The sequence below is a fragment of the Terrapene carolina genome, unplaced genomic scaffold (assembly GCF_002925995.2).
Source record: "Terrapene carolina triunguis isolate 2854851 unplaced genomic scaffold, T_m_triunguis-2.0 Scaffold706, whole genome shotgun sequence".
NCBI lineage: Eukaryota > Metazoa > Chordata > Testudines > Emydidae > Terrapene > Terrapene triunguis.
Window position 1 is genome coordinate 3,533,264 of NW_020665057.1, and position 21,856 is coordinate 3,555,119.

Sequence of the window (21,856 nt, forward strand, 5' to 3'; positions counted from 1 at the left end):
CCCAGTCCCTTCCCATTGTATCATGGATAATTTTAGTAAAAGTCAGGGACTGGTCACGGGCTTCTGTGAATTTGTCTATATTGCCCATGACCTGTTCGTGACTTTTACTAAAAATATCCATGACAAAATCTTAGCCTTAATCATAAGCCCTTCGAGAAATGCCACCCACCAGAATCAATGGGTAGGGGCCAGAGGTGAAAGGGGAGCAGTCCCAGTAGAAAGGGAGGGAGACACTCGCCAAGGGACAATAAATAGCTCCAACCCTGGGAGTCTCCAGCACCCACTGGCCAGGGGGAGAAGCATGCTGATTGGCCAGCACTCCCCTGCTCGCAGAATTTAGCTCAAGGCAGGAACCATATGGAGCATCTTCTGTCTCAGTTCAAGCGGACCATTCTACCCACCCAAACTAGGAATGGGAACCTGGCCTGACACATGCTGTGGGACTATCCCACTGCCTGTTCAGGGGATTATGAAGGAATTTTTTCTCCCATGGGACAACTGGCGGAGGACCATGACGTTTTTGCCTTCCTCGCAGCACCTGAAAGCCACAGTGGGTTAAGTAGGAACTCACTTAGTACCTAACTGAGGTACTGGGGTGAAGTTGTTTATTTGCTGAAACTTGTGGCCAGTTTCCAGTGCAGTTAAGAGAATAAAATGAACAGTTCCCACGAGGTGAAAGACCTGGGATTTTTGTGGTGAGCTTTGGGCTCATGTGACAGGTGAGACCTTGTGGTCTTCACTGGCTGAGGTCCCCACCCTGCTGCACCCTCTGTCCCCCTCTGGGGGTTAGGGCGAAGACAGCCTACCTCGTGTTATGGGTTGTATGGTAAGGAGTCCTGTAATCCTGGTGCCAGTTACAGGTTATATGGTAAGGAGTCCTGCAGCTCTCTCCCCCCCGGCCCACTTGAGCTAAATAAATGCCTAGTACAAGAGATTATGGGTGATGGCAGGTAGTGCGCCTCCCTTGTGTTAAAATTTAATAAAAGTTGCAGCCTGACACTTAATTATATGCATGTCCCTGTCCTCATTTTGCCACTGCGTCCACATCAAACTTCCAGTGTCAGAGGTAAAGTTCTTCCATATGCAACTTTCATTGTGTCAGCAACAATTTAGAAACACCCTATTAGAATTACCCTCTCTTCCTTTTTTCTCCTCTTTAGCTTCATTATACAGCATTTACAAGAACCCTTAGCACTTACATCTGGAATAAAGCCAATTTCATTGAGATGGTTACTCAGCTCTGGGTCATGGAATGCAATCATCTGGGAGAACACTGTCAGGTATTCTGAAATGACAACAATGTTTAAGATCATTGCCAAAAAAAAGAGAACAACACAACTGCACACTTAACTCACACACAAGGAATACATGTACCTGGAACAGTATTAATTATGAAGCTTGCGCTTTTCTTTATACATACAACACCATTTTAACTATTATATTATCCATTAGGATTAAATACGTTTTTAAAAAGCCATTTTAAGTTTTTTCTCCTCTCCCTGTTTATACTATGTGCATCTTCAACAGTACACAGCTTCTATCCCCTCTACACTTAGGCTTGGTCTAACACTAGGAACTTATGCTGGTATAACTATGTTGCTCAGGGGTATGGAAAATCCATACCCCTGAGTGATATAGTTATACCGACCTACCCCCAATGTAGACAGGCCTATGTAGACAGGACCAGCTTCTCCTGTCAACATAGCTACCATCCCTCGAGGAGATGGAGTATCTACGCCAACAGGAGACGTTCTCCCATCAGTGTAAGAAGCATCTTCACTAAGCGCTACAACGGTGCAGCACTGTACATGTAGATAAGCCCTTAGGGCTTTCCATACTTCCTTTTCTATTCAGATACAGCTAAAACAAATGGAATACTTGTTTGGTGCTCAGCAAGTAACACACTTGCAAATTACACAATTAAAAAATAGCAAATATTTCAGCATGAATATGAAGTAGGCCTTGGGCATATCCCACTGATTAAAGTAAATTAGAACCAGGTTCTTCCAGTAATTTCCAGGAACTGACTTGCACTGAAAACTACAAAGATATCACCATGCTAAACGTATTTGCTACTAAGTGAACTTGTTTACATCATTATGTGGACTGAAGTGTTAAGCCTCTCCTCCCTTTATTAACACCTATCTTCTTTATTTTCCTTTCTGGGGAGGGAAAAGAATTATTACAGGACAGATTTAATAATGCATCTCCAGTTCTACACATCAGGCTGAAAGGGACAGTTTAACCCAATTGCCTTAATCATTATTCACATTTAATTTCGGAGGAGCCAAAATGGAAGCTCATCCCCCCCCTTAAAGGCTTCTCTCCACTTCCTCCCCCTTACACACAATTTCATTTGCCTATCTGCAAGTCGAGCCTTTCTTAGAATCAGAATCAAGAGACTTTATCCTTGCAATTTCATGACAGGTTGCATTTCCCTTTCCCTTCCACAAAGTTCTCAAATTTCCAAACAGTGCTGCTGCCTAACACTGCATAACCCTGCCCCAATGGCAGAGATTTCTAGGTCCCTCCATCAAAGGCTCTTATAAGGCAGCATCTCTTCATGCCAAGGAGTCATAGCCAGACACCCTTTAATAATAGCTTCTTAAGTGAATGGTCAGTAAGTGCTGCTACAGTGCCTTAGGAAGTCCCCAAACTGCTCCCTCCTTAATTTGCAAGCATTCCATTTACAAATACTGGTATCAGGGCTTGTCTTTTATCTTGAGTTATCTTCATTCAGTCAACACCCTGAGTTAGCCTAGTCCCAATGAGAGTTCTCATACTGCAAATCAACCCTTGATCTGCACAATGGATCAGCAGCACAGAATGATTGGATTAGCAATATAGGGCTTGATTTCACTGACCAAAAAAAGGTGCGTTTTACCAGAGGATAACTAATGCGCATCAGCTATCCCACTGTAAAACATAGTGAATACAAGGCACTTCAGTTTTACAGTGAAGTAAACTACATGAGGTTAATCACAGTTCGGGGGTGGGGGTGGGAGGGGTGGAGGCATAATGCTGACCTCACCGATCTACCTCGCCATGAATATTTTTATTGAAGCTAATGTTTAAAATCAAATTTACACAAGTTAAGGGGGAAGGTACTGTACATCTGGGGTCAGGCTTGAGTTATGAGGGATTACAGGTATGCGTTACAAGGTTCACAGGATACATAAATAGTACATAACCCAGACTGGGGTGCGGGAGTTTTTTAAAACATCAGTGGATAAGTGGTCTCAGGTACGCCACCCATAGAATGTATTTAGAGTCCAAGTCAGTATTGGTGTAGTGAATAAGTACATGGGTGGGGTGCGTCCCTTGGTTCGTCAGGGAAGGAAGGAAGTGGGTTATTTCCCTGACCGGCATTCTCGCTTACTCAACCTGGAACTGACGGTGTCCTGTGATGTGTTCCGTGTAGATGTCTCTGGACCACCTGATGGTGTCGGACACCATGAGCTGTCTCGTGAGCCGGGCGTAGCGTCGACCGACACTGCACGCTCACAGCACCAGCTCGTTGTGAGGGTCCCATGCGCCCAGAGCTCCCACAATCAGGGCGTGGATCTGGACCTCGTAGCCCTGGGCACAAGTCCCCTGTCTCCACTTAGGATTTTGCAACAAGATAACAATCACGTGTTTGTTATCTGGCCATAAAAATCACACCTTTTTAAGAAGTGAAAACTAAGACAGCGTAACTGCATCCTCACTGCATTACTAGCGTCAGCATCACTCAAATTTTAACTCTCATATTCTGACAGAACAGCTAGCTAAAGTTTAAAGTACCACTTAACTTGAGCTAGAGATTTTTATGCATGAACAGGAGTCATGTTAGGGGCAACACAAGTTATATCTTGAGCTAATACTGCAATGAAGACAAGCCCCCAGTCTCATTGTATGCATGTATTATCCAAATAAACTGGTTGGACAAGCCACGCTTAATTTAGCTTTCCCCACATTCACAGTACTCACACATTTGCGTTAATAAAATACCCAGCAACCATGGGTAAGGTACAGGGCTTTTCTACACTTATTGCACTGCAGTAGCACAGCTGCACCCTCTGCTTAGTGAAGACGCTACCTATGTCGACGGGCGAGCTTCTCCCTGTCGACATAGCTCTGTCTACACCAGGGGTTAGGTTGGTATAATAATGTCACTCAGGGGTATGGATAACATAGTTATACTGACATAAGCTGGTAATGCAGACCAAGCCATATAAAGCCAGTAATCACATACATTCAGATGTGTGCTGATGAAAACAGATTCACCATTAACTTCCCTCAAGAACATTTCCTTTTAAACAAGAAATCTGTGCCTCTGGTGGTTCTGCACAGATATACTATAGTTTGTTAAATATCATTTTTATTTGTGTAGCCAGACTCATAAAATATAATTATTGTGTGGGATTAGATGATTAATGAAGGGTCTATTGAAGACACATAATCCTTCATGAAAACGTATCATTTAGGTCCTGACAAACACTGTTGGCTGGAATTTTATGTTATGAATCTTTGGCATAATTTGATATTCTATAGCTATAAACCTTTAATTGCTCTTACATCTTACTTCATATGGGGAAATGCATCTGATAAATCTGACAAACTGTGCTTTAACTGCTTAGGGCAGGCTCAGAAATTAGATATGCTGCATCTTTCTGCACTGGGAAAGATTTTTATTCCATTAAGGGGTGAGGTGCTAAAATTGCAGTGATGTAATCAGACATGATCCATCCTGCCATGTTCCTCACAGAGTCTCCAGGGAATAGGAAAGAGCTCAGCACACCAAACTAAACAAACCATCACAAAACCTTCCTTTAAAACTGTATTAATTTGTTGACATTGAACACCACCAGCTAGAAACTAACAAATCAGAACCCACAGTCAACAGTCCAGCTAGTCCAATATCCCCAGACCAGATGCTGCAGTGCAAGATGAAAAGACCACATAATACAGTTATTTATGCAATATCAAACCATGTTCCTATCCCCATTTCGGTAATTTTTTCAGGCCTGGACACATGAAGATCAAGAACTCTCATTATATCCTAGTTAGCAACACTACAAATGATATTCTTCTACATATCACTGTCTCAAACTTTAAAAAAAAAAAATCTCACTAAGCTACTGGCCTTAAAAAGGCCTAAAGCAGTTAATTCCACAGACAAATTATTTATTGTATAAAATAACAGTTGATTTTATTCTTTAAAAATATGCTCCTTTAGTTTCATCAAGTGCCCCTTTGCCTTTATATTATGATAGAGTGCAAACAGAATAGCTCCTGACTGGCCTTCTCCATGCCATTCATTATTTCATGTGTCCTGATCACACCTCCCCTCTCACTTATCTCCATTCCAAACTATCTAGTCCTAATCTTTTAGTCTCTCCTCATATTACCGTCTATCCCAATCTTAATGTCCAATCATTTTTGTTGACCTTCTAAGAACTTTCCCATGTCTTTTTGGAGATGAAGGGAGAAAATAAATGCTGTTCCTCAGTAGAAGACATACAGGGAAAGTATTGTAATAACGTTTATTTGTGGATTATAAGTGCATGTGGTGCATTTCAGCAAGATCTATTATTTGTTAAACAGGTACAAATCGTAGTAACCAATGAGAAAAAGTGAAGCTATGTATCATGTTTAACAACATCTACCTTTTTAGCATTAATTTTCCCTCTCTCTCCCCCCTCTGCTCAAAAAAAAAAAAAAAAAGCAAGAGAGATTTCAAAAGTATTTTCCTCTATGCTCAAACTAAAGTTTCTGCAGAACAATGTTCTGTTCTTTTTCATACAGCTGCCAACTTGACTCCCAAGACAAAAAACATTGTTAGGTCAACAGAGACAATGCCCTAACCAAGCTATTAAGACACACTTCTGACTCATGAATCTTACGAACAGCACGTTAGAATTGCTGTCAAGTGGGCATTTAAGGGCTAGTGATGGGGAAAAGGATGACAAGAAGGACATCAGAGTGTGGATTGAAGTAAAGATCCTCTATGTTTTTAAATTTGTTATTCAGATAGGATGGCTTCAGCAAATCTTCTCTGGGAGGCTTCCTAATCCTCCCAAATTTCTTCTCCACTTTGTCTCCATGTTAAAAGGAACTGACAGCCCACCCCTCCACCTATTTACTTATAGGGCTATTGAGGCCAAGAAATAACAACCAGGAGCTATGAAGCAGTTTCCTTAGGGCTCCGGAAGACTTGTCCTCAGCTCAGTCATACAACTGATCTATGTTGAAAAGTTACATTCACATAGCTAGTTCTCTCAGGAGTGTGAAAAATTTACAACCCTGACAGATATAGGCCATGGCTACACTACAGCTTAAGTCGACATAAGTTACATCATTCAGTGGTGTGAATTAGCCATTTATTAACATATGCCAATTTAAGTGCCAGTGTGCATGACGCTATGCTGGCAGGAGAGCTTCTCCCGCCGACATAGCTACCACCGCTCATGGGCACTGGAGTAATTAAGCTGACAGGAGAGCTCTCTCCTGTCGGTGTAGAGTGACTATACTAGATTGACACTAGATGCAGCTGTGCCGCTGAAAGCTCTCTAGTGTAGCTATAGCCATAGTTAAGCCAACATAACCTCCGGAGTAGACAGGACTCAGTCAACAGAAGAATTGTTCCATATACCTGGGCCACCACCTTTCAGGAAGGTGGATTACCTACAGTGAGGGGATGATCCCTACCGTCGTAGCAAGTGTCTTCCCTGAGGCACTGCAGCTGTGCCACCGTAGCACTTTAAGTGTAAGCATAGGGCACTCCCCTCAGACTCTTGACCCTCTACTAAAGTAAATGTATTCTCTAAACACACTGGTATCTGCTGCTCCTCTCGCCTTCTGCTCTGAAGCGGAATGGCAGTCTGCAATCAAGTGGCTTTGGATTGCCTCAATGATAGACCACCATGACAGGAAGTGCAGAGGGAGTCTTTTTAGGATTCTGATTTCATTACATTGATTGGTTCCTGCTTAAAACTGCTTCAGAGAGCAACAAGCATTTTTTTTGCTGCTGCTGCTTCTGTTTGTTGGTTAGTTTTTCATCTTCACACGCTTCCCTACTTATTTTTGTTTTGGTTTTGCCGTTGCTCCTTCACTTACTACCCTGGTCTTCTAATATTTGAAGGTATAAGTAGGTATTTCTATAATGCTGAAAGATTATGCTTCTACTTCTGTCAATTAAAAAGCCACTGAAGAAAAAACAAATTTACTGAAAACACAGCATAAATAACTACTCCATAAACTCTCTTATTAGAAGAAAAGGGAAACAAACACCAACCTACCTTGAATGACATGAGAATTATCCTTCAAAAAGAAGTTATACAGGTACTTGGGAATAAAAGCAGACATGCAGGCATAGGCAAGAGCTAAAAGAAAATTAGGACAAGCAACATTAGGTAGGAAGGTAGAGTGTACAAGGAACATCTGTACACTGGAAAACATTCATTACTAAAGAAGTATTTATACCTGATTTGTTATCAGTCTGCACACATAGTAACTAACAGTGTAAAATGCATGAAAAACAACACTTTTCCTTTAAAAAATATTTTAAAGCTACTCAAGAAATATGATATTGCTACTGATTATGCAATGAACAATCCAAATACATTCAGTTTTACCATGTATTGGTTTTGAGGTGAAGTATAAAAATTTGGGACTTTCAGATCAGTAGTGTTCCCATATCAATTATTGTAATATAGGCATTAACATTTGTCCAAGTTCCAAAACTTGAGTGACCACATCTGTCTACCTAAGGTGTGCTTGTAGTTGCAATGGAATTTTTTTAAAGAATTCTTTAGGAATGAAGGATAATCTTGTGGCTATGGCACAGAACTGAAACTCAAGAGATCAGAATTCAATTACACAGTCTGCCACAGACTTCTTGACACTGGACAAGACACTTCATCTCAGTGACTAACATTTTTTCTACCTCTTCTAATTATAATTTTGATTGTTAGACTGTTTCTATTGTATAGAAATTTTTATTCCACCCTCACCACCATAGTACCTGAGTGCCTTCCAAAAGCACAATAAGTGATGTGACTAACATCTGCCCTGTGTGGTTTGGTCTCCCTCGCTCTCTCCAGTACATACAGCATCTAGCAAAATGGGATTGTGATCTAGGTTGTGGCCTCAAGCCTTACAAGAACACAAACAACTGCTACAACAAATCTTTACTACCAATGCTAAACTGTTTATTTTTACTATGCACTGATAAAAGTTGCTCTTGATTGGTTTCTTATGTCCTATCAATGGCAAAGAAATGACTATATTGTACTGCTGTCTGCAAATGACAGGAAAGGTTACAACTTCTAAACTAGCAGAATATGAGAGAGACAGCTTTGGAATCCTGCAGTGACATAAGAATCCAGGGGCTGGGATGGCCCACTAAGCCCATCAAGATTGTGAACCACCAAGACAAAGGGTATATATATCCTGTCAATGGATGGAGCAGTCACAATCCCTCTCAATTCCTGTCTCCCAACAAATCTTTGTTTTACCTGGACTGAGACTAAGCTATCTGGTTTTCATGTAGGATCTTACTTGAGCTAAGGAAAGCTAGAATCAAGAGAGTAGAAACCAGGCTCCACTACAGAACATTCACAGAAAAAGAGGGGGCATGATGCTAGCGTTTCAAAGCTAGGACCCGTGACTCTTGACAGAACCAGGTTTAAGTTCCATAGAGGGATCAGCTCATGGACCTGAGGATAGAACCTCTCCAGCCCCTGGAGAAAACGGACCATCATCTTGTGCGAGAACACTGACCTGCCACTCACTGGTAGGCCTTGCTGCTTTAAATGGAGCAAGTAGTCCAAGATAGACTGAAGGGAAGAACAAGGTGGAGAGAGAGCTCACTGAGATGCTCATATCGAAAAGCGCTTCTACTTGGCCAGGTAGGTAACCTGTGTGGACGGCTTCCTACTACCTAGCAAGAGCTACCTAACCTGTTTCGAATAGGCCTGTTCTTCTGGGTTTAGCCACGTAGCATTCATGCAGTTAGGTGCAGGGACGCAAGGTTCGGGTGAAGCAGTCAGCCGTGGTCTTGTGAGATTGGGTCCAGCCGGAGTAGAAGCAAGAGAGGGGTTACTACCAACAGATCCAGGAGCATGCCGCACCAGAGTTGACATGGCCATGCCAGGCCCATAAGAATAATTCTCACCTTGTCCTGCTTGACTTTTAGGAAGACGTTGTGAACCAGAGGGATCGGCGGAAAAGCGTAGAACAGGCGACCAGTCCATAGGAGCAGGAAAGCGTTGGAGAGGGATTCCGGGCTGTGCCCAGATAGCGAGCAAAACTGATGGCATTTCCTGTTCTGCTTGGTCGCAAACAGGTCTAACTGGGGAGACCCCCACCTTTGAAGATGAACCTGGTGACCTCTAGGTGAAGGGACCACTTGTGATGAGGGGAAAAGGATCTGCTGAAGTGATCCACCAGTACATTCCGGGCTGCTTGCTTGATGGTGGTGAAGGAAGGGGCTGGCTGGCTAAAACTGGCTTACCCTGGTGGGCCGAGTGCCAAAGGTTGCCGATCCCTGTATTAGAGGAAAAGTGACCTCAAGCCTGGAGCAACGTCTCAGGTTGGTTCCGAAGGGTTCTGTGGGACTGGACAGAGTGACCAGTGCTGAAGCGGGTCTCATGGCCTGCTCCACAAGGTGTTGCTTAACAAGCCCCTCACCACTTGCATTCTCTTATTTAAACGACTTGCATTAATGTGTCCCTCTCCCAGGCACAGTAAGCACACATGATGGGCAATGTTTAAAACCTGGTGAGGGCATCCCACCAGGCTAAAGACCGCTGCTAACTACTATTACTAACGAAAAACCTAAGGTGGTACTACTAAGCTGCTAACTAACTATGTACACAAAATTCCAGAAATACTGGACAGAAAGAAAGGTGAGGTAAATACCACACAGAATGCTCCGACTCAAACGTGGGGTGTGAAAGGGAACTGAGTAACACCAATCTTAAATAGCCAGGGGAGGACTAAGGGGCCAGAAGGCACAAGAGGCAGCCCTATGAGTACTGCTAGACAAAGTTCTTTGGTCATGCACACACTTGAGTGGAATACACATCTGCAACCACTCGAAGAAGAATAAATGTTCTCAGTATCTGCAAGTGAATCTGGTAATTAGTTTTTAGTAAAATTAATTTAAAAATAAATCCTTCAAGAAAATTTAGCACTGGGTGACAGACCATTTGTTCTGAACGTTTTTAGTAATAGAACTGAAGTTTCAAACTTCCCTTGTAGTTAAAACTCACTGAAATCTTGTTTATACCTGTTTGTGATATATAATGTGGTATATATAGCACGTGTGTACATACTGTATGCGTGGGCACATGAGGTGGATGGAGATATGGTTTTATTCTATAGAGAAGGTACTCACCTTCATTGTTAAAATTCAAGTACAGAAATGGTGCACAAAGTGAATCAAGACCTGAGGGAAGAAAAAATGCAAAGAAACTATGAAAAGCTGCTCTTTCACTATCATAACACATAAGATAAATGTATTCATTTATCAGAGAGACTTACATATTTAAGATGGATTAAGACACCTGTAATGTTACCCTTATTTTTTCTCCGTATAGTACATTATGAAAACTGCAGGCAAATAAAAATATTTTAAAACCTGAAAGTACAGCACTAAGTAGATTATTTGGACTTTTTCCAGCCTTGTCACATTTTTCAGGAATGCTCCAGCAAGTTACTCCCCAAAAAATCTAACTTAATAACTGTTCAGTGCAGTTTTAACTTTGCACTAAGTAACATTAGCCAACAGAACATTTTAAAAACAAAGTGGATGAAGTTTAAGGAATGCTAAAATGCAAGACGAAAGATCAATTTCTATAAAACACAACTGGGGCAAATTTACATTACAAATAGAATGGAAAGTATAAGAACACTAAATTTTCAGTAATCCACAGATATATTCTCCAGACATTTCTACACTGACAGCTGTAAATGAACAATTGAATCCAAGTTTAAATTCTCCTGAACAAGAAAAAAGAAACAGCAGAGAAAAGAAACGTGTGTGTTTGGTTTTGATCTACTTAGGAAGTGTCTATATATTTTAAAGTAAATCTTCCCTTTTGTACAGATTTCCAACTGAATGGTTAAACTTACTAACATGTTGAACACACCTTGCCAGTACACAAGATCAGGATGGGAAACTACCCAGGCCTTCAATACCCGTCTAAACTTTGCATGACCCTCTGGCGATGACAGCAGCTCATCGTACTGATGACAGCGAGGAATATCAACCTCAATCTGCAATACAGACAAGCATAAAAAAAAGAGAACAAGGATATTAGAGGTGGCACCACAGAAATCCCACAACATTGAAAGAACTGGAATGCAGCGAAGGCATTTAGGTCAGACCACCAACATAAACATAATCCATTTTCTTCCTCACCTTCAAAAACAGAACTGGGGGAAAAGGGAGCATTCCATGAGCTGCACACACAGATTAAAAATACAAAAGAATTCTTTTGAAATACAGCCCTGTCCCCTCAAAAATAAAAAAGGGCATTTTTTGTTGTACTGATTTCTAGCTCAACTCTCAAATTGCATCTCTCAGGATGCTAATGTCACTTAGTTCTTTATTATAATAAAAGGCCCAATTCGATGAAAAAAAATTCTTGGGCTAGTTGAAAAGCCATTTGGTAGGACGTTAGCCATTTACTATTTGACAGGACTTCTTGGAGAACCTAACTAAACAGGAACCCATTTCCGCCAAGTACTGCATGCCTTCAGTGTCAGTTGAAGCTGATGGGATTTGGGGATGATGTGTGTCTTTCAGAATCTAATTCCAAGGTGCATAGTAAGTGTTGAGGGGAGAGTGACTCTTTTTTTAAATATTTGCTAGGTTGTTTATGACAGCTCTACCTTTGGTTGTTTCAAAATATTGTTTTTGACTCAAATACAAGATTTCATTGTATGTATTTGTTAAATTTGTGTTACTATTGTTTGTTTTTGGTGGCCTTCCAATTTGCTTTGTGCAGAACAAGCATATTACAAAACTGGGAGAAAAAACATTAACATTAAATAACAATCATCAGCTGCAGTAAAACAGTTGACTGACAGTTAATAGGAGGAAAAAACCTTTGGCATTATCTTAAGTGACAGTACTTGAAAGTAAAAAGGAATCTTACTTGTCTATCTGTAGGAATTGGAGTGTCCTTATCAATGGCATCATATTTTGTTTGAATGGCACCCTAAAGTGTAAGAAGAACACGTTAAATAAACAAAAAGCCCTTAGAATATATAGGAACCATAGAAATGTAGGACTACAAGGGACCTCAAAAGGTCTTCTAGTCCAGACCCCTGCACTCACAGCAGGACTAAGTATTATCTAGACCATGCCCAACAGGTGTTTGTCATCCAAAGATGGAGATTCCACAACTTCCCGAGGCAATTTATTCCAGTGCTTAACCACCCTGACAATTAGGAAGTTTTTGCTAATGTCCAACCTAAATCTCCCATGCTTTTTGTCCTATCCTCAGAGGTTAAAGAGAACAAGTTTTCTCCCTCCTCCTTGTAACAACCTTTTATGTACTGGAAAACTGTTATCATGACCACCCCCTCAGTCTTTTCTTCTCCAGACTAAACAAACCTATTTTTTCCAATATTCCCTCATACATCATGTTTTCTACACTTTTAATCATCTTTGTTGCTCTTCTCTGGACTTTCTCCAATTTGTCCATATGTTTCCTGAAATGTGACACCCAGAACTGGACACAATACTCCAGTTGAGGCCTAATCAGCGCAGACTATAGCAGAATTACTTCTCGTGTCTTGCTTACAACACTCCTACTAATACATCCCAGAATGATGTTTGCTTTTTTTGCACTGTTGTCTCATATTTAGCTTGTGATCCACCATGACCCCTAGATCCCTCTCCGCAGTACTCCTTCCTAGGCAGTCATTTCCCATTTTGTATGTGTGCAACTGATTGTTCCTTCCGAAGTGGAGTACTTTGCATTTGTCCTTACTGAATTTCAACCTATTTATTTCAGACCATTTCTTCACTTTTCCCAGATCATTTTAAATTTTAATCCTAAATGCCAAAGCATTTGCAACCCCTCCCAGCTTGGTATCGTCCGCAAACTTTATAAATGTACTCTCTATGCCATTCTCTAAATCACTGATGAAGATATTGAACAGAACTGGACCCAGAACTGATCCATGCAGGACCCCACTCGATATGCCCTTCCAGCTTGATTGTTAACCACTGATTACTCTCTGGGAATGGTTTTCCATCCAGTTATGCACTCACCTTATAGTAGTTGCATCAAGGCTGAATTTCCCTTGTTTATTTATGAGACGGTCATGTGAGACAATATCAAAAGCATTACTAAAGTCACGATAGATCTCATCTACCACTCCCCCCCCCCCCCCCCCCCATCCACAAGGCTTGTTACACTGTTAAAGAAAGCTATCAGGTTGGTTTGACACAATTTGTTCATGACAAATCCATGCTGACTGTTACTTATCACCTTATTATCGTCCAGGTGTTTGCAAATTGATTGCTTAATTATTTGCTCCATTATCTTTCCGGGTACTGAAGTTAAGAAGTTACAGGTGTGTAATTCCCCAGGTTGTCCTCGTTCCACTTTTTATAGATTGGCACTATACTTCCCTTTTCAGAATCTATCCTGTCTTCCATGACTTTTCAAAGATAACTGCTAATGGTTCAGATATCTCCTCTCTCAGCTCCTTGAGTATTCTAGGATGTATTTCATCAGGCCCTGGTGACTTGAAGACATCTAACTTGTCTAGGTAATTTCTAACTTGTTCTTTCCTTATTTTAGCCTGAGTCTACCTCATTTTCACTGTCATTCATTAAGTTAGATGTCCAATTGCTACCAAACTTTTTGGTGAAAACAAACAAAAAAAGTCATTTAGCACTTCTGCCATTTCCACATTTTGTATTATTGTTCCCCCTCCCAACCCCCACTGAATAACAGACCTACCCTACCCTTGGTCTTCCTCTTGCTTCTAATGTCTTTGTAGAATGTTTTCTTGTTACCCTTTATATCACTAGCTGGTTTAATCTCATTTTGTGCCTTTCTAATTTTGTCCCTACATATCTGTGTTATTTGTTTATATTCACCCTTTGTAATTTGACCTATTTTCCACTTTTTGTAGGACTCTTTTTTCAGTTTCAGATCATTAAAGATCTCCTGGTTAAGCCAGCGTGGTCCCTTGCCATACTTCCTATCTTTCCTACACAGTGGGATAGTTTGCTTTTGTGCACTTAATAATGTCTCTTTGAAAAACTGCCAACTCTCTTGAACTGTTTTTCCCCTTAAACTTGCTTCCCATGGGATCTTATCTTACCTTAAAAGAGCAACAGACCTAATATATCTGGACTGTCCAGAAGACGTTTGCACAGTGCACAAAACATGTTTTTTGTGGAAAATCCAGGCCTGGGAGTACGGTGGGGTCACCCTGCAAGTAGTAACCAAGGCTGCTAGAAGCCAGACTGTGGCTGGTGTTTGCTGACAGGCTGCTGGGATCAGAGCTGCTGGACCAGGACTGTGGATATACATAGACACTCAGGATATGACCTGCATGCCGTTTGTGAATGGCCTACATTGAGAGCTCCAGCAGAGAAGCATTGAAGGCACCCCAGGTTGCACGGCAAATAGTGACAACCCTTCACTGGTCTGAATTACACCCTGGAAGATCAGAGTGGGATGGAAAGGAGATTTTTTTCCTCCGAGTCTTTATTTTTTTCTAGCCCTTGTTGATTGGGGAGGGGATTGCTAAGTGTATTTGTTGGAGTTATAATAATAATAATATATTGTTGTTAAATAGCAGTGGCATTTTTAAATATTGCCAAGGATGCCTAGGCACTTATCTTTTTTGGAAAAGTCAAAAATGAACTGAAACCCAGGCAAGTTCAACATTCCTTGGCTTTATAGAACGGAAATCATGAAGTGAAGCAAAAATTGCCCCAACATTGTATTTATTCACATAGTTTCAAATATTATTCTCACTTCATTGTTCCAAATAGTACAAAATGTACCTATCTAATCTTCATCCTTCCCTAATTAGTGTGAATCATACTTTCTCTTACTCTTACCTCAACCCCCAGCAGGGCAGCCCAGGTTAAACCTCTCATAAGTGGAGGAATGTCAACTCTGGCTTCCTTCCAGACTTGATTTTTTTTGTATGGATAAGCCTGCAATAAATAAATAAATAAATGAAACACACTTCTTTCTTGAAACCAGCAAGATCCTTCCTTTAGGAAAAATTTCTCCACCACTGGAGTCAAACATAGTAAATCTGCTTACACTTAATTAATGTATATAAATTTTACAATCTAAAAGAGGTGCAATCATCTCTAAAAGACAAGGATTAATCATTTACTTTTATTGCTTCAGATAATCCAGTCCAACATCCTTTTTACAGGAAAGAAAGTGCCTTTCACGTTTTGTTACATTTGAAAGGTTTAAATATAAGTAATGTCTGCAGTTTCTAATTTCTTCTGCATTAAGTATTTTTTTTCATAGTATATGTACCTGACTTTTTAAAAAACGTCTCAGAGTTAGTGCAATACTTATTACAATGTATAAAAAAAAATCAGAATGAACCCATCACTTATCTCATGAGTACTTATGTGTATTCTTACACACACGTGCCACATGAAAATGTGTACAATCATATTACTGAGAAAATTCAAAATACCATGCCATACGAATAAACCTCTCTCCCCGCACAGTGATACCACAGTACAGACTAGTACTGTTTGAATGTGCAAGAAGAGTGTTCAGTCCAGAATGTGCAATGCAAAAGTGTTACTGTCCTATCTGAGGCTACACCACTCACATTTAATTCGGTAGCTGTGTGCACTGCCCACTGCTGTTAGAAAATATATGAGATGCTTCAATGTCCTCTCTCATATGCAACTGTGTTAATAATAATGACTCAGATTTTATTTCTATTTTTAAGGCCTTTCTTATTGTAGGGATTTCTATAATTGCCTCTTCTTTTTGCAGTTTCTCCTAACTCCTATTTTCCCTCTTCTCTTGGATTCACTTCTGCACCTAGTTCTCTTCTATTTTCCTCTCTCCTTACTCTCTCACTTCTCTGCTTGCACTTGCAATTGCTTAGTTCTTTAGAAATCTCTAATTAATTAACTGAATCAATTAATCCATTCAATTAATGTATAACTGAGATTATTGCAGTACTGTTAAAGCTCCATACCTTCAGTAGCCTGTCAAACAGAACAATTCTGTGTAGCTGGTACTCTGTGTCCCTCTCTCGGATGATCAGAGGAAGATTGGCCGCTGCAGATAGCTCATTATTACTGTTTGAATGGGGTAAATTTGACTGCCTGGAATAGAGTGAGAAAGGCAGTGAAGACTGGCTAAATAACAATAAATGCAATTAGATGTAAAAAGAAGAATGTATACTGGAAAGTGGTTTTAAGTTAGAAAACAATTTTGAAAGGAGATCAAAATTTCAAAATCAGCATTTGTGTCCTCAGTGCTATACATTAAATACCAAAGCCCAGATTTGCAAGACCAGGTAAAGTTAAGCTTCTCAGTTCACATTTAGACACTTAAATAAGCAGACCTATTTTCTAAAGTGCTGAGCAGACAGCTCCTATTGACTTCAGGAGTCTAAATAGGATATAGGAGGTGAACACTAGATTTCTCTTTGTGAAAACCTTGGTCCAGTTGTGCAATGTTCTACTATAATACAAACCACCACTCAAAAATAATGAATGCTATTATATATACTTACTCATCCTCAAGCAATGGATAAAATGCTTCCCCACCAACATCTTTCAGTCTCTGAAATTAAGATTAAAAAAAGTATTTAACATCAAAATGCTTCTCAGTACCTTAATGGGTACAGTTAAAGGAATATGAAAAGTATTAACTTATAACTGGTCAGTTTTAACTGTTTGTACTAATATTTGCCTAAATATTAATTTAGTTCTGATAAAGAAGGAATGTCCACCCTTAAATGATAAGTAGTATGCAAAATTTAATATGACGACTCTTAAAAATCAATGGAAGCTATTCTGTTTACACTTTGAGCAAATCTGAAAATTAATCCTGTTCACATAACCTATTAGTATGTGGGAATGTTTAACACTGTTAAATGGCTGTTTTCTTTTTCTTTGACAAGAACTTTTGATTCAGGTAGCTACAAACCAACAACAGATTTTGGTACTGCTTGTTACATAAAAAATAGAATTATGCTAATTAATCATTTTTAGTATTGACATCTGAGAGATGGACAGTAATAGAGACGTTCTCGGGAAAGGTGACAGGCAGGTGAGACTGGATTTAAAGCCTGAAGTTTATAGACATCTTCAGTGCGATGTGCTTAAAGTTTAATACCATCTTCCCTGCAGTGTTCTGTTATGCAGTTCAATCTTTAACTTGAGGGTATAGTGCCATCTCCCCTGGGGATTGACAGAGCAGTTCAGACTCTCAGTTCATTCATCACTGATCCTTTTTTGATTACAATCATTGTGCTCTGTTCCATGAGCTGTGTTTGGAAGATTCCAAAAGATAAAGATAAATCTTTCAACTAACACTGCAAGTTTGGCTAAGAGATTAGCAAGATTCAGGCTAGTATCCTCTCAAAAATGAAAGCTCTCTATATTTATCCACTACTGCATTTGTACCTTTAGGCATGGATATTTGATTTTATGTGCCAAAAACTCACCCCAATGTAGTTGCTGCATGTTGTAATAAAACATTTCTTTGGTCAGTTTTCATGTATTAATGTAAAACAGTGCAGTTTTGTTGCTTCATCAGCATGTTTTTATGTGGAGTGCACAGACTTGATTACCTCATGCTTCATTTCCTGTAACACTCTAGAAATTAAAGGGCTTCAAGCCAAAATGGACCAAAATTCTGAGCAATCCATTTGTAACATCCATTTAATTTTTATATGGCATCTTCCCCCAAACTAATACTGGATACTATTTATTGCTTTAAATACAAAATACCAATTGCGCAGCATTAACATAGAACTCTACAATAAAAACCGCATGTGAATGAACACGTAAACTGATAATGAGAAAAAATAATATTTCAGTAAGAAATATGGTAAAACCTGGAATCAGCAATCACCCAAAGCACCCTAACAATAATTTGATTAGTTATTGTTTAATCAATGTGGTTTACTAATGGAGGTGAAACAGAACTATATTCAGTGATTTTGAGGGAATCTTTGAGTGATCTCTTAAAACCAGTTGCCTAACAGCTGCAGATTCGTTTCAAGTTTCCAAAGACTGAGGTTAAACCATGGAAAACTCAGCAATCATAGTAAACATGTCATTTAGTAAAGTCGGCTGATCTTAGACAGAAATTAAACTTCTGAAAGATGTTCCATCTGAAGCAAAAATAGATAACACTCATTAAATAAATAAATAAATTAATTAATGGAGATATCCCATCTCCTAGAACTGGAAGGGACCTTGAAAGGTCATCGAGTCCAGCCCCCTGCCTTCACTAGCAGGACCAAGTACTGATTTTGCCCCAGATCCCTAAGTGGCCCCCTCAAGGATTGAACTCACAACCCTGGGTTTAGCAGGCCAATGCTCAAACCACTGAGCTATCCCTCCCTCTTTATTATTAAACTTAAGCCAACACTGGATGTCACAATTACCTAATAAAAATAGAGCTAATGCAACATAATGAACTGAGTATCACAAACAAAACAAAAAACCCAGTTCAGTAATTTCTCCTTTTTTATTTTATATGTAATTCAGAATCTAATTAAGTTTGGCCAAGGAATTTTCTATTGGATCCAGAGCAGGCAAGTGTCCAGGAAAGACTGCCTGAAATGGTATTTTGAAAGAACAGCAGCACTTGTTCTCTTACATTCCTTAAAATATAAATTGTTTCTGCAATTGAGTTACAAGCAGCTAAGAAGGTATGAAGTATTGTTTTAGCCGCGTCGGTTTCAGGATAATAGAGAGACAACGTGGATGAGGTAATATCTTTTACGGGACCAACTTCTGTTGGTGAAAGAGAGAAGCTTTTGGCATACACAGTGCACTTCTTCAGGTCTGGGAAATATATATAGAATGTCACAGCTAAATGTATTTAGTAAAATAGTAAAATGTATGAAGCTGTGACACTCTGAGTACGTTTCCCAGCCCTGCAGAAAAACTCTATAAGCTCGAAAGCTTGTTTCTCTCACCAACAGAAGCTGGTCCAATAAAGGTATTACCTTCCCCACCTTGTCTCTCTAGGCAGCTGGGAATGCATTTTGCTTACATTTCTGAGCTGACACAGCGACAGTATCACAGTTGTGTCATCTAGGAGGGAACTTCTATCTCGTCCTTGCCCAAAGCTCTCACCATCTTCAAACAAAAAGCTTTAAAGAGAAAGACAGAACACCAATTCCTGGTTATTTTAAAGGACATAATATCGCATACTTAAAAAAAAAAAAAAAAAAAAAAAAAAGAGCAAAATTTTACATCAATCAGCTGTTTAACAACAAAAATAAAACACTAACTCCTAGAATTATACTGTACTGTACTCCTGATTACATTGAACTGCGTTCAAAAGCAGTGTGCAAAAAGCTAGTAATATTTAAATAATTCTGAATGAAAAAAATCGTATTTCTCACGTTTTCTAGATACTGAACACATATCAGAATACCATTTACAGCTCCTTCAAAGCAGAACGGAATGAGATTAACATTCCCTTTTGTTCCTCATCTTGGCACAGACCAGGATTAACAGAGGGCAATACACCAGCTGCTTGCATTGTGAGGGAAGGGGGAAATAAATATCTCTGTCATTCAAAAGGATCTTGTAAGGTGTTTATCTGTGTGGCTGTAGCAGGGTAATTCTTCACAACTATGGATACATCCAAATGAGGGTGAGCCAACAGAATGAGTATTTTAGAACATACTGTACTGAGCTGATTTTCAAGAAACTAAGTTCACCTGGGTCTAGGCAGGCTATGGGCACAGGTGTAAGGCTCCCACCTTCTACACCAGAAGTCATGGGTTCAAATCCTGGGAGCACTTGGCCATGTAGTTTTTTTCCCCTCTGTGTTATACAGAACGTAGGTCAGACTAGACCACAATGGTCCCTTCTGGCCTTGGAAACTATGAATCTATAATACCAGATTCTCTATTTGTTTCTCACTAATGAGATGAAATTAGGATCTGTCCATTGAATGAAGAAATATTTCATCTTCAGTATAGATATTAATGGGACTAATTAAACTCAGAAGCAGAAATGTGTGTGTGTGAGTGAGAGTGTGTGTGAGAGAAAGAGAGAGAGAGAGATTACAATCCAAATAATACAGGAAGTCATTTAAAAAAGTGAAAAAAGTGACTAAAAACGAAAGGATGGAAGTGTGTTTTAATGGAGGCCAACTAACACACAAAATGATTCTCATCACAAAAATTCTACTGCTTAAACACACTCTCCGCCCCTCCCACCCACCCCCCGAAACTCTGGAAATTAACAGATAAAGAGTTGAGTCAGTTATCTGCAGTCATATAATCACTCATAAGAACAGCCATATTGGGTCAGACCAATGGTCCATCTAGCCCAGTATCTGGTCTTCTGACAGTGGCCAGTGAAAGATGCTTCAGAGGGAATGAACAGAACAGGGTGATCTCGAGTGATCCATCCCATCATCCAGTCTCAGCTTCTGGCAGTTGGAGGTTTAGGGACACCCAGAGCATGGGGTTGTGTCCCTGACCATCTTGGCTAATAGCCATTGGTAGATCTATCCTCCAGGAACTTATCTAATTATTTTTTTAACTCAGTTATACTTTTGGCCTTCACAACATCCTCTTGCAACTGTGCATTGTGTGAAGAAATACTTTGTATTTGTTGGGATTATTTTTTCTAATGTGTTATTTTGTACTTATTACTTTGCACTCACTAAAACTTCACCCATCTCATGCCACCAACCAAACCTTAACTTTGTCATCTTCTTTTGCTCTGCAAAAATAAATATGCTGTTGGAGATACACAGCTGATTTTACATATTACTTAAATACCCAATCCTGCAATCTGATCTGCATGAGCACAGGGCTCCACCCACTTATATCACATTGTACGACCAGAGCCTAAACATATTATAAAGATTTCAACAAGGATATAATTCTAGGGTACATTAAGTTATGTCACAATTCCATAAATCCTGTACAGTAGAATATTCTTTTTATGAAAAGAAAAAAAAATGATTCATCTCTGGTGAAATGTGTTGACTGTATGGGATTGTAGGTCTATGTGAATGTAAACAGAACAGGCAAGTTTTTATTTTAATTTATTAAATTGCATAGTAACTAAATATGCAGCTTTTTGTACTGAGTAATGTAGCATCATTTAGTGCTATGGTATACTGGAAATGGATCATTTTATTAAGAAATGGAATCTTACAGCCTGTTGATAATTTGTATTTTGAACCTTCCATACACTATTGCAAATTTTTCAGAGGCAATATTAAGTGTGGGTGGGTGGTGTAAAATCAAGTGGGATAACAGTGAATGATAGTAGCTTATATGTGGAAGTATTGAGGCTTTTACTATTACTCAGGATGGTGTTTTCAAATTGCTCTCTGAAACTAAGAAGTTGGAACTTCTAAAACCACCAAACTTTTTTTTTGGTGGGGGGGGGGATTACACTTCTCTGTCCACCCCTTTCCTCATGTTTCCATCCCCAAAAGTGTTTTCCTTTCCTTACTTGGGAAGCGTGCAGATGGGTGGTTTTGATCGAATGATTTCCTTGTTAACAAGTTCTTTCTCCAAGTCTCCTCCAGCCAAACACCAGAGATAATACACCTCTTCAATTGATCTTTCTGCTAGGTAATCACAGTCTTCATCTATTAACAGAAGCCAAATTAAAATGAATTACAGC

The 21,856-nt window shown here is 39.6% G+C and overlaps 1 protein-coding gene across 5 annotated transcripts in view; it reads right to left on the reverse strand.

Annotated features, from left to right (window-relative positions):
* Positions 1-21,856, reverse strand: part of TBCK (TBC1 domain containing kinase) — a 180,116-nt gene that overhangs the window by 95,347 nt on the left and 62,913 nt on the right. For 4 of the 5 annotated variants that reach the window (XM_024206568.3, XM_024206570.3, XM_024206567.3 and 1 more), the window contains exons 11-20: positions 21,683-21,821; positions 19,248-19,347; positions 16,750-16,799; positions 16,207-16,336; positions 15,083-15,181; positions 12,147-12,209; positions 11,136-11,262; positions 10,382-10,432; positions 7,281-7,364; positions 1,200-1,285 (exon numbers count right to left, since the gene is read on the reverse strand). In XM_024206568.3, coding sequence (XP_024062336.1) covers positions 1,200-1,285; positions 7,281-7,364; positions 10,382-10,432; positions 11,136-11,262; positions 12,147-12,209; positions 15,083-15,181; positions 16,207-16,336; positions 16,750-16,799; positions 19,248-19,347; positions 21,683-21,821 — 929 coding nt within the window. The remainder of the gene's footprint in view (positions 1-1,199; positions 1,286-7,280; positions 7,365-10,381; positions 10,433-11,135; positions 11,263-12,146; positions 12,210-15,082; positions 15,182-16,206; positions 16,337-16,749; positions 16,800-19,247; positions 19,348-21,682; positions 21,822-21,856) is intronic. The other variant, XM_024206571.3, reaches the window with a different exon arrangement.